At 36.8% G+C, this 16,409-nt stretch overlaps 1 protein-coding gene across 1 annotated transcript; it reads left to right on the forward strand.

Annotated features, from left to right (window-relative positions):
• The first annotated feature begins 9 nt into the window (after positions 1 to 9).
• Positions 10 to 10,728, forward strand: hscb (HscB mitochondrial iron-sulfur cluster cochaperone). Its single transcript, XM_032578692.1, has 6 exons — positions 10 to 478; positions 583 to 679; positions 6,776 to 6,865; positions 7,016 to 7,160; positions 10,304 to 10,351; positions 10,491 to 10,728. Exons 1-6 carry the CDS (start codon positions 138 to 140, stop codon positions 10,583 to 10,585), a joined length of 816 nt encoding a protein of 271 aa, XP_032434583.1. The 5' UTR covers positions 10 to 137; the 3' UTR covers positions 10,586 to 10,728.
• The last annotated feature ends 5,681 nt before the right edge of the window (positions 10,729 to 16,409 follow it).

Genomic DNA, 16,409 nt, shown 5'->3' on the forward strand with positions numbered 1-16,409 from the left:
GGTGGCGCTGTGGTGTGCAACGGATTTCGAAGAAGAAACTGTCTTCTTCTGCTTTTCGCTGACGGAGAGATATTTGTTTTGATCCAGAGCTTTTTTTTTTATTATTATTTTTGGTTGACATCATAGCAGCTAAGAGGATGTTCCACAATAACTGTCTGCTGCGGGTTTCGTCTTCGCTCCGGGCGGCGCGCTGCCTGATGCCGAACCGACACGCTGCTCCTAAAACTGTTACATGTTCACATCGCTGCATGTCAACATTCCACAAAAAGGACACTGGACACAGGGATGCGAACTTTGGAGGACCAGGTTACCGCACCAATAAGGTCTTTTCGTCGAGGAGTTATTCCACAAGCGAGGCTAAACTTAACTGCTGGAACTGTAAACAACTTCTTGACAGAACTCCTTCTTTCTTTTGCGACTCATGCAAAGCAATCCAGCCCCCCGAGGAAGGGGCGTCCTACTTCAGGATCCTGGACTGGTTAGTGTAACACATTGTATCTTTCTATTTGTCCTACTTGATTGTGTCTATATCAGTCTGTAAGCAAAAATATTTAAGTTCACCAGCTGCTTCCTTTTTTGCAGTGACTACACATTCACACTGGACACACATAAGCTCCAGAAAAGATACTTGCAGCTTCAGCGGACTCTTCATCCAGACAACTTCAGCCAGAAATCTGTGGTAGGCATTTGATCTTGTAAGGTGCAGGGAGATCAGCTGAGTCAGAGAGAGGCTTTCCTGTGAGTCACGCTGTGGCTCTCAGGAAAGCCAGTGTTACTCGTTTTGTTTTCCTGTTGCCCAGTTTAATATAAATTTACTTAGGTAATAACTCTTTTTCTAGCAAAAAGATCCAAAATATAAATAATGTTAACATGTTTTAAATAAAATGTTAATAAATAGAATGAGAAACAAGTATTTTTTATAGCAGGGGTGTCCAAAGTAGGTCATCCTGCATGTTTTAGTTCTCTCCCTGGTGGTAGTAACAACCTTTTCAGCATGTCAATATTCTCCTAAGTCCTCTAATGAGCCATCATTTGATCCAGGTGCGTTAAACCAGGGAGAGAACTAAAACACGCAGGATGCCCTCGACTTTGGACACCCCTGTTTTATAACATCAATGTACCAATATCAGTCACTTCATAATATCCTAAAATCACAAAGTATTGTGTAAGTATTTGTTTTGTCATTATTTTTTAGATTTCTTGTTCTATAGTCTGTCATAAAATGATTTAATCTTTTGCTATGATATAATTAAATAAACCCAGTGTGGGAGGAGATTACCACTTAAATGGAGAGCGAAGCTTTTTTCGGCAGAGCTAGAGACACCTCTCAAGAACAATCCAATTTTATGACATCATTATTGGCAATGTTAAGTTGGACTAATAACATGCAAAACACTGGGGAACACATATACAATCTGGAATTTAACATATATAATGATTCTGTTTTGCAATAAAAAATGGTGCGGCACTTGCATAAATGATGCCATTGGTGAGCCTCGACTTCTGCAACTGAATCATTTATTTACTTTCACAAATAGAACGACTTTTTCAACATTGTGTTGTTGTTTTAATGGATAAGTCAGTCCTGGTTTAAATTCTCCATAAAGTGTGGTATTCATGCTTGTCTTAATTGGCCCCAAGGTCAAACATGAGAAAATCATTGAATATTTCTTTTTGTGTCTTCAGAAAAAAATTGAAGGTTACAGTAGTCTTAAATATGGTTTTTAATAATCACTGTTCAATTTTGTATCCACTTTAGGATCTGAAAATCAAAGTAATCTATATTTTGGGCTGGAGATAATCAAATTTAGTGCATCCATCCATGGTGTACGCTTGCTTGTCTTCGCAAAAGACAAGCAAGCAAAGATAAGCTTGTCTTTGCAAGCAAGCATACATGGGAGTGGGGAAAGATGAGGACAAACAATTTCACACTCATTCACATCTAAGAACATACTCCAAGCAGAAAGACCGCAGGTCAGGAATCAAAAGACCGTCAAAAGACCTTCTTGCTGCAAGGCATAAGTTCTACCGTCATTTTGCAGTCTACAAAAAAATCTATCCAGATTCCTTAAAAGCAGTGGAAAATCCCTTTGACTTAATGGCAAACTGGAATCCACGACTTTGGTGCATAGCATTCACAATACCTGTTGACTGGGCATGTTTGTAAAAAAAAATAAATAAAATGTTTTCTTTTCTTTTTAAATTGCTCATTCCTCATCCTGATGGTATAGCAATCTGAGCACTGAGCAGTGTTGCCCATAACAATGCAATTGATTTGCATATCAGTTCAACTTTAGAAATGTGTTATCAATACCCACAGACTTTGATAGATAGGTTCACAGATAAAATATATTTCTAATAATATGCAAGGCAGGACTGTAAAATAATAAATAAATATTTCAATGTTAATCTAACATCTATCTAAATAGTTTACCTAAAAAGACGATTTGAAGTGTTTCCAGTAATAAGCTCAAAAATAAACTATGCAGAGAATGGTCTATGGCTTCAAAAGTTTTACAACAAAAACATAAGAAAATGGTCTCTACAACTTTTTTTTCCCATTGTACTTTGATTTTATTGCTTGTTTTACTCCTCCTGTTAGAGTAGATCTGTGGTTATAGCCGATTCACTTGAATAATTTAAAGGGCAAAATATTGGCTCACATTATTCAAAAGAGCTGTTAAAGCTGGAAGGTCTGCTTGGTCAAGTGTGAAAAAGAGACTCAGTAGGCAAAAAAAATATTATTTTAGAACTAGAGCATATGAACAGCTCAAAAGACTCTTCTAAGAAAAGATCTCTGTCTTCTGAGAGGGGTTTAACTTTAAGTGGGCATCATTTGAAAGGGGCACGATTTGAAGATATTCTATTGCAGAGAATTACCAAAAAGAGCACACAGCAGATAAATTGCTAAAATCATTTCCATAACCCTCAATTTGAACACAGAAAGTGAAAATATTACAAAGCCTGGTAAAAATATGTACTCGTCTTCAATCTTTTTACATTTGGTCATGTTACAGCTATTTCAGTTCAGCTTATTTATAGAATAGAATAGAATTCAACTTTATTGTCATTGCACTGTCACAAGTACAAGCAACGAGATGTAGTTTGCATCTATCCAGAAGTGCTCTACGAGATATAAATATTTATTTACAGATGTACAAGACTATGTATGTATGGACTATAAGGGGTTATAGCAAAGAGATATAAATATTATATATAAATATAAATATGGGAGCTATATGCACAGATTATACAGAATATACAAGAATGTTAGGGAATGGATTATAGATAAATAATGGCAGATAAAATTTACAGGTTGTATGTGTGTGTGGAGAAAACAGTCCGTGATGTGTGTGTGTGTGAGGATAGTCCATGTGTTATTGTTGTATGAGAGGATAGGGGAGTACAGTCCTTATAGTTTATGTTTTATGTCAGGAGGCGTTCAAAAGCGTGACAGCTGTGGGAAAGAAGCTGTTCCGGTGCCTGGTGGTTCTGGTCCGTAGGCTTCTGTAACGCCTCCCAGAGGGCAGGAGGGAAAAGAGTGTGTGTGCTGGGTGAGTGGAGTCCTTTGTGATTTTCCTGGCCCTTTTCAAACAGCACCAATTCACATCTCAAGGCACTTCATCAAAATAACCCATCAGTTTATATACAGGAATACACAATTTCCGTATATATCATTCAGATGGATGCAAATTACGGTAAATTAGATTCTAGTTATCAAAGGTCAGTTTATTACTCAATATAGTAAAACATGCTTCCTCCCTCCTGCTCCTGATGAGCATGTAGTGACAGTGGACAGCAATCCCTCTCGCAGAGCATTTCTTATAGGCTGTAAAAGGCTTGAGACAAGAGTGTATGTTCACTTTCCAGCAGGCAACATACAGCCACAGCTACAGTGCAATTGCTTTGATCATAGCATATGTATGTGTTAGAATGGTGCAGTCAAAGTTATGTTATGCAGTGCTTTGTGTTGGTCAATAACATTAAGTCTAAATAAAATCCAGTGAAGTTTGTGGTTGTAACATGACAAAATGTGGAAAAATTAAAGGTTATGAATAATTTTGCAGGACATTGTATCGCCAAAGTCTCGAGATTTAATGTTTTCTATAAAATGGCATCATTATAAACCTTTACATAACATGTAGGAGCAATAACAAGAAAGCTCTTATTTCTATAAGACTCTGAGCAATAATTTAAAGAACAAATTATAAAGAAAGACTCGAAAATATGCTTAAAGTTATCACCCAAGTTATCTTATAGGGTAAGCATTTTCAGATCTATTAATTAATTTTTCTTTACAAAAATGCTTCGTTCAACATTGTTCATGTTTTACAGAAAATGTCCTATTTAGATTTAATTAAGCTTTGTGCTGCCAAATAGGAGCTCTGATGAAACTGGAATGGGATTATTTGGATTTAATAGTCTTTAATTACTATTTGATTTTTGTTTTAGGATTGTATGCAATTATTCACAGCCAACATCAAAGACGTGAGGGTACTTTGTTACTTAGAAGCAGGATAATATAAAATAATGCTGTTTTGTATTAAGGTTAATTAAAAAATAGAAATTTTATAAAAACAAGCTAATTATGAAGTTCAGTTCCCAAATTGTTAATAGACTCTCTCTCCTGTTATTACCCATTGTCAGAGCGTCCAGCGCAAATCTGTTGCCCTCTGTCAGGTCGCGGGGGTAACAGGTTCAGGAAAGAAACGCAGACACCCTTTTCCCCGGCAACACTCTCCTTCTCCACATGTTGGATCTCAAGCTGTTCCCAGACCAGAAGGGGATATATAGTCGAGTTCTTGGCTGCCCCCAGGGCCTCCTCCTAGTGAGACGTGGCTAGAAAACCTCCAACAGGAGCAGCTCAGGAGGCATCCTAATCAGATGCCTCCACCACCTCCACTGACTCCTTTCAATGCAGAGGCGCATCACCTGTACACACCATTGTAGCACATACTAATTCCCCCAGCTGTTATTATAGAGTTATAACAGATAGAAGACATATACCCCTTCATTTGTTGACTCACTTGTGGCCTCTAAAAAATTCCTCTGCAATAAGACTATTGATTGTTTTGCTAGAATGAACACAGATCTATCTGTGTTTATTTCTTACTTAACCTTCTTTTGCCAGAGTAAGGAGAAAACATCAACGTCTTAGTTTTTCATCTACCATTTTGTGTTGTAATAAAGAGTCTTTACAAGCCAACATGCTATGGATAAACAATGAGAAAATATGATTAAATGTAATCAACAATTGTCACTGTTGATTTACTTGTTGACTATTTCCCTTATTAGTCATTATGCTGTATTCCTGCTGAGGATGGCTGCTGCTTAAATGGAGTGTTTTGTCACATGTTGAGTATGATTGGCTGTTTGTGTCACTGGAACTACCTGGCCCCGAACACTTGTTGGTGTAAAAGGATTCAAATAAACGGATCATTTTGCAGAAGCGTAATCTTTAAAAATTGAACCAATTCCACATTTAGAAATAAATTATGCTACACTTCTAGGCACATCTAGCAACTCTTATAAAATAAATGTGACTAAATTATTATATTAGAATTTGTGCTTTAGGTTTTGTTCTAGTTCATGAAGTGTTGATTTAGTTATACATGACTCTCCCCCAGTTATGGATAACTAAATCCACAGATTTAATTATTCATGCCTTTGCCCTATTATCATACAAAGTTTCTCCTAGCCTTTCCAGGAAGTTTCACTTTTTTCTTGTGAATACTTTCCCACAATTCTTTGGGCTCATGAATATTCTGGGGAGTGTAAAATGGCCTTTTGTGTTCTTTTTAGTCACCAGTGGTTTTCACTGTGGATTTCCTATATAGATGTGATTTTTGCCCAGTCTCTTTCATCCTTTAGAATAATGAATATTGACAATAGCTTTTTCTACAAAGTGGTTCTTTTTGGCACATTTTCACATTATCTAGAGTTTTCTATGGATATCCACATGAAAAGTAAGCAGATGTTTTTAAAAAGTAATCCAAGTCCAAGGAAAGAAAGGAGATCATCTTCCTTTTGGTAAAGACAAAAGGAAGATGTCTTCCTAAAGACAACCAGATGCTTTTATATTCTCACATGAAATTAAACTAGGAAACAGCAGAATGCGTGGTGACATATTAAAGACATAAAACCCAACTTGTCCAATATTATCTTTACTCTGTTTTATTTATCACTCCCTCTTATCATTTTTTTTATTAACTAGGCATCTCCTTGCCTCAGGGGTCTTAAACCTATACACAAAGAAGCTCATTACTTTTACAAGGTTACAAGGCAGCCACCTACTCCATTGGTTATGACTACTGGAAAAGATTCACACTTCAAGCCCATGGGCTAGAGCATGAGACTATTGATTTTAACTAGAGCTGACAGACCCGATAGCTGCAAAATGTACTAAGATCTACCACGCATTTCCTACATATTTTTCTCCCCATCTCATGTCAACAGATCTCATATCAAACTCACACTTGCACCCATTGTAGAGCCCCAAACCATGAGACTACAAAAGACGCTGTGTGTCATGCATCTAAATGTTTGTATCGCCAAGGATTTGGTGTTTGGCAGTGGTGTAGATCAGGGAATGTGGTAAAGTAGCTCTTATGTTGTTCTGTTCTGTCAAAGTTGAATGTTTTTCACTCTGCCCTGAGATTGTTGCTTATTTCAGATAAAAAGCACGATTGCTGTTATTCAATGTAGATATTTTTACATTCTTAATGACTAAATATAACTTATGCTGCTTAATTGAACTGAATTGAATCTTTTGCAGAAAGAACAGGAGTATTCAGAAAGCCAGTCTGCCCTCGTGAGCAAAGCCTACAAGACATTGCTGAAGCCGTTGAGTCGTGGTCTTTATATGGTGAGTGTAAATCTCTTCCTCTCTTCCAATAAGTAGTTAATTTTATGAACGTATGCTCTGATCGCCTCACTGCTTGTTTATTACAACTTTACAACTAAGCATTTATTTAGAAGAGCAGTAAGTTTGATGGACTTCCTTTGTGTGTTGCAGCTGGAGCTTGAGGGCATGCATCTGAAGGAGGGTACTGACTCTGTAGCTGAGTCACACTTCCTAATGGAGTTGATGGAGATCAATGAAGCCCTGGAGGAAGCCCAGACTCCAGAAGAAGTCAATAAGATTGGCCAGGACACAAAAGGTAGAGGTTTACACTCCTAAGTTCAGTTGATGGTCATAAAGTTTCAAGAAGGAACACATGATTAAAAGGAAAAGTGTAACCTGCTTATATCCCTCAAATATGAAATGATTTAAAATTTTCCTGATATTGTCTTGCTAATGATGTTAGCAAATTACAAAACATATGAGATCAAAAAGATGCTGGATTTAAATGTCTCTTTCACAGTGTAGTGGGTGGTTTTGAGGACTAAGGTTTTAATTTTGCCAACACTTTTCTCCTCTGGGGAATTGTAAGACACTTTTTAGTAACATCAAGACCGGCGTACAGCAGGGGTATCCAACTCCAGTCCTCAAAGCGTCGTCATGTCCCGCCGGTTTTAAATGTGGCCCTGCTCCACCTGAAGTAATTCAAAGGACTCCTCAGCATGTCATCAACTTCTGCAGGAGCCTGATAATGAACCACCATTTAATTCAGGTGTGTTGAACCATAGGATGGTATAAAACATGAAAGATGCTGGCCTATGAGGATTGGCTTTGGACGGCACTAGTTTATAATCCCGCACAGTTTGGAAAAGTCTGAAATATAATTCAAGTATTTCTCAAGGATGACTAAGCATGACAGAAAATTAAAGTAGATAGTTGAATTTCCAGACTTTATTCCATCTATCCAGTGGTGACTACAGGTGGCTTTTATAGAAATATCCACATAAATCCATGATGAAATTTTGGATATTTTTATGCTTTATAAATGGCAACAAAATACAGAGAACTTTTTAAATTTGGGTGTTGAGAAGTGCGTAGGAATCCTAAATGTAACAATGTCCTTCACAAGTAAGAAAAAATGTGATAACCTACTCCCTCTTATCGTCATTCCATCACTCAGTTATGTCTGCTGTTGGCTCGACACGTGGGTGTCAAACATTTCACTGATGAAACCTCAGGCCAAGCTTCAACATTATTGTGCCATTTCTAACCTTTTCTGATCTGCGCTCTGATGATTCTTCAATTATGTGTTAAGTATCACTCTTCAGCTCCAATAAGAGCTTTTCCAAATATAGTCTCTTCTGGCTTCAAAAGCATCAAGGTGGTGGCTGCCAAATAAGGAAAATGAAACTTCCAAAAGGCAGCCCACATACCAGTTGGTGATACCTCACTGTGCTACATCCTCGTCCTACTTATAGTCTGAATAAAATGCAATGATATCATCTAAAAATAATCTGTAGATTTGAGTTTATTACAGAAGCAACATGTCAACCAATAAAAAATACACAATAAAAGCTAATGTTTTGGCAGCCCTACCTGAAAGGTTCTGCATTGTTTAATCTGTTTATCATTATTTGTTAAAAAATAATTATATTATTATAAATATTATTTTTAGTATAGTTATTGTTAAAACCAACTGAGCTTTACAAAAGTTGAACAAAGTGAGTATAAAATAAAGAAATGCTTACTTTTAGTTCAGAACCATCCTGGATTGTTAATTGTTTAAGGAAAACAAATAAATCCAATCAACCAAATGTGATGTATGTGAAACTGATGTTGTGAAATGTGTCCTTAATTTGAAACTGGATGTGAAACTGACTGCTTGACTTATTCCTGATTAATTTGAGCTAATAATTATCTGACTCTTTGGGAGCACTGAGGACATTAAAATCAAAATCTTATGCACTCAGTTGACACATAAATATATAATAAAATACAAAAAACAATTAAAAAGGTAATGTGATGACACAATTATTGCATCCCCTCCTGACATACTTGACCCCTGTGAATTACACACCTTTGATCCTAATATACATGCACTATTCCAACCAGTGGTGCCTCAAAAGTGACAGCTATGCTTTAAAGACATGAAAGGATTTATAAATTGTTAGCAAAAAAACTGATATCATATGTGAACAATCAACATATAAAACAGATTCATGAAGAGTAATTAGAGAATGGAGAAAAATTACCTGGTTTTAATTGTCAAACTAAAAGTTTAGCCTAGGCATTAAGACCCGAATACAATGAACATATCTGATATCATACAGCAGCTGCTCCATAAACCTGGGGGAGAAACTAAAAAGGCTGTTTCTTTAGTGCTTAAAACGTGATCAATCAACATGTAGAAGAGTTTTTTCATTGATCGAAGAGCTACAACTGAGAACAATTGTGATGTTTTGTCTGGATGGAGATCTGAACCTAGAGAAACTCTGTGCTTTTGAGACATGGAGCATAATCATACGGCTTATTGGCAAGGAAACAAGGACGTTGGTGCATTTTCGTTCTTCTGTAAATATTATGAAGTTCATGCTGATGATTTTGTCTCAACTCTTGCCATGACACAGTTCAGTTTCAGTTTTAATCACTTGAAATTTCTGTTGTGGTTGTATTTGAAAAGTATCCATGTCTGACTTTTGGTGATGCCTACAAAGGAAAATCAAAAGTTACCTCAGCTTAGACCAGTGGTTCCCAAAGATTTTCTGGGTCCCCCTATGGATTACAATAAAATCCCCCCAAAAAAGAAAAAAAAAATCAACTGGGCACACACATCGTTCAACCAGACATAAACCTATAGATATATTTTGTTTTCAAACTCCACTGAAGTTTTTTTCACACTTCAGGTTGCAATGAAACACACTACAAACCATCTTTACAGTGAAACACTTTTGTGTAGCTGTTTTGTTTTTTATTCATCCATACAGCTTCCCGTGTCCTCCCTGCAAAAGCACTGCGCCCCCCCCAGGGGGCGCGCCCCACACTTTGGGAACCACTGGCTTAGACCGTACCATGCAATAAAAAAAGCAACTTCAGGATATCTTAGCCATGACTGCACCTGCTGGCTTGAGTTGTTCCAGTTTGACAGACAGGAAACATTCATATGTTAGAATGGCTTCATCAAAGACTAGTCTATTCTTTCTAAGAAGATTTAAATAGATTTACTTCTGCAGTTTTAATTTGATATACTTAACAATTTGCTCCACCGATGAGTTTTACACTGCATATTTTAAACTGTGTTAACAACGCGCCTGTCTTTGATTCTTACAAACATGGTTTGTTACTTCAGATAAAGCAGGGAGGCGTGTGTGCTGTTGGGTGTGTAGGAATAAAAAGCAACAGACTGAAAATGCCTCATCTTATTAGCACATGCAGAATTGGAACTTGTCTTCTTCTCCCCTGCAGGGAAACTCGCAGACTTGACGGAGCTGATAGATGCTGCCCTTCATGAAGGTATTATGGTCCGATCTTCCCGTGAAAACATGATGTATTCCTCGCACTTGAATATTTTGTTTGCGTTTTGATCTTTGCACAATCTCTTCTTTGTTACTGAGTGAGCGATTGATTGAGCGTTCTGATTTTTTTTGAACAGGGAAGCTTGACACAGCCAAGGAACTGCTCACACAAATGAAATACTATGCAAGCATTGAAGAAAAGGTCAAGGCAAAACTTTCAGATTTTATGTAATGTTTTTCCTCTATTTGATGTTTAATAACCTCTTTTAAAGCTCTGTTTTATATAAAATATAAATATAAAATATTGCATATTAATGTCATTATATTATTTTATGTTTCCAGTGGTAGAATAAAAGTGGACTGTATTCAGCCTAATTATTGTGTATTTAATCCTGAACAAGTTGTTTTTAAGTTAAAAACAGTATAATCCATGGTTCTAATTACATGCATACATTATCTCCATGGAATGTCGCTAATTTCACAAACCTAATCATATCCTCTTGTACTTAATGTGTCATCAAATGAGACAGAGATCTATAATTGGCGTTGATTTAAATGCTGCTCTGTGTTCATATGATTATCCTGCCTATCAGTTCAGCGTTTCATCATGTGGAACACACACAGATGCAGACGCTGGGCTCTTGCTTAGTTCTTCAGGTTACCTTTAGGGGGAGACATAGCACCTTGACAACCGTCCTGCAGGAGAGCATCAGACTTTGCACTAACAGAATATGAGACCTGACTAGAGGGAGGTCCTTAATTGAGGTAGACAAGGTTTTGAATTATTAATGGTGGCTTCATATGTAGCATTAATGCTATGATAATCAGGAGAACCGCACTGAATGAAGATAACTCAATGAGCCCAAACATCTGTGATCCTCGTAATTTAAAACTCATAAACTGAAGTGGATTTATACCGTGCATTAATGCTCACAGCACATTGATAGATGCATCAAAACAGAAATCCATCCATCCTCTCATTTAATTTTCTTCTTATTTTTTTCAATACCAGTGATGGAAAAAAACTCATAAAACCCAATTACTTACAAATAGAAGCTCAAATCATATCAGGGCCTTTGATCTGAGGAACTCTTCTGAAATATGAGAAGTCTTACATGTTCTGACAGCTTGGAGTTAACCTTTAGATTACATATCAAGTATTATTCTGTGGTTAAAGGTTTTACACTGGCGTGTTTAACATTGTTTTTGTCTTGCTGGAAACGCAGCCTGACTGCCTGTTTATTATGCCCGGAACAACAATGTCATATGTTTGACTCTGGTGTTGCTTTTTTTAATTACGGAGAAGCGGTAACCTTAATATACTTGGATAGACAGTGAATTAAACGGGGGCCTCTCCCACCACAAGGAGACTAAAAGGCCTATTCATTATTCATGTCGTTATCGGAAGGCATCTTCGGTGGCTTTAAATTAATGAGAAAATGTGATCGAACAACAGTGAGGCCATTGCTGTCTCCCACAACTCTTTGAAATTGAGTTTGAAAGAGACGAAATGGGGAAAAACTCACTACAGCTGAGCTGTGAAATTGACTTGGATGGGAAATCTTGGCAATTGAACTCAGTACATGGGACCACCTCGCAGCTTCTGGAATGACTTAGGTCAACATCAGGCAGACTAAACAAATTACATCTGCTGCTGTAGAATTTGAAGTCACGGTTGACTAGGTTGTTTCACCTGTTTCACACAGGTAATCGGGATGCCAACTTTTAAAACTTTTTGGTTATTACAAGTTATTTAATCATTCAAAAAAGTAATAAAACTAACATATGAGAGTGAGTTGTTTAGACCACTGATAAAGATGTTTTAAAAGCCTTGTAAGTATTATTAATGCATTTAAACAAAATGAATAACGTGCAAAAAGGTGAGAGTTGCTATTACTTTCCTTGCAATAAAAATTATGTGACTTATTCCTGAAAATTAACCCTAACTTAAGTGTCAGCTTTTTAGAAACAATACCAATATGGAGCTTAAAAGAGAGATTAACATTAAGTAAAATGCAAAAAAGAATAATTTTTCAAAGACTCAAGAAATACTTTTTATGGATTCAGATTGATGGGAGCACAGCTGGTACAATCTTTTAGTTTTTACTCAACATGCCCTTTGTTTTCTCAGCAACTGAAATAAATCAGACCGAATAAGCAAACTGAAAATGCTGGAAGACATGAACAGTTTTTTTCACAGCAGTACATCATCAGCATAGAGCTTTACTCAAACAGTTTTAGCATTTTGACCAGCATTTTTTATAAAGGTTATTAAACAGTGGGTTCTTAGACTGACACATGTGGAACGCCTTTGACAAACATTAGTCTGATGAAAGACCACTACAGAGCACAATCGGATTAGAACCTAAAATATTGTTTGAAAACCAATCAACAGTTTAGTCTGAGAAGCTGATATCCAAAAGTCTGTAACATAAAACAATGTGATCGGCCAACTAAACAAAAAGGCCATCCAACCTTATGACTCATTATCACAGATAAATCGCCTATTAAACATCCAAAAACCATAAAATTATGAGAACGGTTTGGGTTCTGTTAAACCAATGAAGGCTTTTCTATAGATTATCAAGGGATCCAAATAAATTTTAAGAACCATTTTTCCCCAATAAAATGTATACAATATAAACAGCCAATTTTTTAAAGTTGACATTATTTTATCTTTTCTATCATTAAGAAATGTTTCGTTTGAATGAAGACAGATTTTTAATCATTTCTTAACTGCAATTGAAACCTCAGCAATGAGAGGACTGCAAAACTTGGATTTTTAGCTTGGATTGGCTTCACTTCTCTCTCTGAAGTCAGTGTTATGAAAGTGAACGCATTCAAGAGTGGAGTTAACTTTTTTCTTTTAATCTTTAACTCAGCAGTTCTGTTTTTTTTTACGCGATGAACTTGAAGTGAGGGCACATTATCCTGAAATCATTGAGCAGAGTGCTCCATCTAGGAGTGGACAAAAAATTTATAAACATTGCTAATCGTGGTTAAAACTATTCATATTCTAGAAGAAACATTATGATTTGATTACTGAAATAAATTCATTCTTAAGTAGCATTCTAATTTACTGAGATGCCTCTTGATTTCATTCACACCTTTTTGTTTTTATTGGTGACACATAGGATGAATGAAATAAACCAGCAATACTGTTAAAAAAAGGCCGTGTTTAATGCATTGAATTGATACAGGGTTCAATATTTTCTCCAGGGCTTATAAGGGAATAATCATGACAAAGGTTAAAACTTTCACCTTAGTTTGGTTGTTAAATGTTGTTATTAGAACATTCCCTCATTGCTTAATGATTCAAGGCATCCTCACTGTCTGTTCGGTTGGGTTCAGGTGTACAAAGTAAAATAAAAGCAGTTAAACTGCCTCACAAAGTCCAAGATAACCAGAAAAATAAGCCTTATTAGCACTGTAGTCTGAGCCTCTGAGCTCACGTTAGCAGTACAGCCTTCATCTTTGCCCGGGGCAGGACCTGCTACTGTGGTAACTCAGCAGGCTGGTCTGACAGATAGATGTAAATTGAACAGGACTTCTTTACACGCTACAGCTGCTGGAGAAAAATCATGCCACTTGTCAGGGCTCCGAAGTTCACACATTACCATGCTTCACTTTACAAGGCATTGTTAGGATGTGCACAATTCAGAAAGCTTTTAAATTAAAGTTTTGTAAAGGATCAAAGTCTTCCTCAAAATATATACTATGGCACAAATTGCATTCTTTTGTTTTATGAGACTGACAGTTCCATAAAAACAAAAGCTATTAGGAAATAATCAGTACAAAGGAACTGCTATTATTACAATTACCACCTCCTGAACCAAACAGTACAGCTTTCCTGACGAAAATGAAGCATAGCAAATTATGTTCAAATGCAAATAGAGCTTCAAGAAGGTGGAATAAACAGCATCCCCCTTTGGGAGAAATAACCATAGGAGATAAGAGAAGCTAATAAGGGCAAAGCTGTGTCATCACAAAATGTTTCCCAGTCACTGCAGCCAGAGGACAGGAGCTGCAGCATCTAACTTAGAAAGCTGCAGCAGTCTCACTCCAGAAAGGATTTAACACCATCCATGTAAGAAGCAAAAGCTATGCATTCAAAATCTAGATTTAATTTCCATACATGCATGCAATGTTTTAGATTCAATACACTTCACATATCAGTTCATAGTAGGATTTTAGATTTTCATTTTGCAAAAGACGGTTATAAGATGAGACTGCTGTTCCCTATGGATCTACATTAAGATTTCCCTTGTAACCAGCATTCTTCCTGCAGAATTACATTGTTTTGTTGTTTTTTTGTTTTGCTTGTTCCCACCAGTGTATGAAGAAGCTCAACACGGTGGGACAGCCACCAACCAGCACATTAATGTAAATGCAAATGCATTTTATACATCTGCCAACACAGTTTTCTCCAGCTATCAAATGCAGGCATGGCTTTGGGATTATTACTACAAACAATGTCAGCTCAAGAAATAGTGCTGTAGTTGTTTTTATTTCAGAAAAGAACTTCCAATTCTTTATTCAAATAAAAATGAAGAACATTGGTCTTGCTGGTAGATATTCTTAGTTTTCTCACTGACCTAGATTGCAAATCATCTTTAAATGAAAAGATTATTAAGCTTTTATCAACAATCCTGACGAGGTTTCAAAGTGGTTCAACCTCCAAAATGCTTTCGTGTTACAGACCAGCTTGTTAAAAGTTTTACCTGAGTAAATTAAATGTTTCAGTAATGTTATTTTCAAGTGACTGCTTGGTTTTATGCTGCATTTACTTGTTATGGACATCAGGTAATAAAGCTGGAAGTGACAACACATTTGTGATGAGAGCATCCTAATCCAAGTCAGAAAACGCTATTAGCAGAACAATCCAGTAACAACCTATTTCTCTCCATAAACTACTGCAGAACTACTATCCAGCAATTTTTAGATGCATTCTCATTTCTGCACACCTGAATGGCCTCTGCTGAGCTAAAATATGCTGATGAGCCTTTAGGTTCAGGTGCGTTGGAGAAGGGAGGCATCTTAAAGTTGCAGGATAGCAGATCTTGAGCGATAGACTTGGGCGCCGCTGTGCTACTCATGCAACTTTTGAATGCATGCCTGCTCCAACACACCTGAGTCCAATAAATGGGTAATGACCATTACTTGCTGACATCCCATGGTGGTAATTCACCATTTTGATTCAGTTGTGAAGGAGCAGGAATGCTTTCAAAAGTTGTATCACAGTGGAGCTCAAGGACTGGAGTTGTAGACCCCTGGCTAATACTGTTCTTTCACTTCATACTGTAGGACTGAATTTGGGGGTGTTCTTGGTGTGTTTCTTTTTTTATTTTTATTGCAAACTTGGATTATCCGACTTCCAATTATGAACAGTATTCAACATCATTGAAGACACATGTAGTTCAGGGTTTGCCCAATGTCACTTCTTAGCCTCATGACGCACTCTATAGATATCTGATTGAATGAAAACATGCATTCCCTCATTCACAGCTTGTTTGTTGATTTTATGCAGCAGAGGCTATAAGCAAGCTGCATGTTTTCTGAGAAGATAATAAACAAATGTGAAAGAGCATGGCATTGGCATTTTATGTGATTGTGAAAAAACAACATCAAAAGTAATGGTTAATCTATGTTGTCCAAGCGTGGGCTGCCTCGGTTTACAGCACCATAGAAATAATGGCTACCAAAGGAAAACAACAACAACAATAATAATGATAATAATAATAATACTGACCTTTGGGCACTTAAATAGCTTAAAAACAACATTATATGTAGGAGAAAACATAAGATACTTGGCCATTTGAAGCACATTTCTAGAGCCATGCAAGTGTCGTTTAGCTTTTTTACAGAATATACTGCAAAGTATAGTAGGTTTCAAGTTGAAATTCAGTATCATCAAATAGTCTCAATCTCAAAGTTAGATTGGTTTCAGTGAGGAAAAAAAGAGCTTGAGTAGACATGAAAATTAAAACAGGCAAAATGGGACCCTCAACACACGTTGTCATGAATGCTCCCCCGGGGCGGTAGACCCCCCTCCTTTC

The sequence above is a fragment of the Xiphophorus hellerii genome, chromosome 12 (assembly GCF_003331165.1).
Source record: "Xiphophorus hellerii strain 12219 chromosome 12, Xiphophorus_hellerii-4.1, whole genome shotgun sequence".
In the NCBI taxonomy this organism is placed as follows: Eukaryota; Metazoa; Chordata; class Actinopteri; order Cyprinodontiformes; family Poeciliidae; genus Xiphophorus; species Xiphophorus hellerii.

What these genes read in the sequence shown, in the direction of transcription:
- hscb (XM_032578692.1), top strand. Translation starts at nt 138, where the DNA reads ATGTTCCACAATAACTGTCTGCTGCGGGTTTCGTCTTCGCTCCGGGCG. An exon ending in TACTTCAGGATCCTGGACTG is followed by an intron (nt 479 to 582) that starts GTTAGTGTAACA and finishes CCTTTTTTGCAG; the next exon opens with TGACTACACATTCACACTGG. An exon ending in AGATGCTGCCCTTCATGAAG is followed by an intron (nt 10,352 to 10,490) that starts GTATTATGGTCC and finishes TTTTTTGAACAG; the next exon opens with GGAAGCTTGACACAGCCAAG.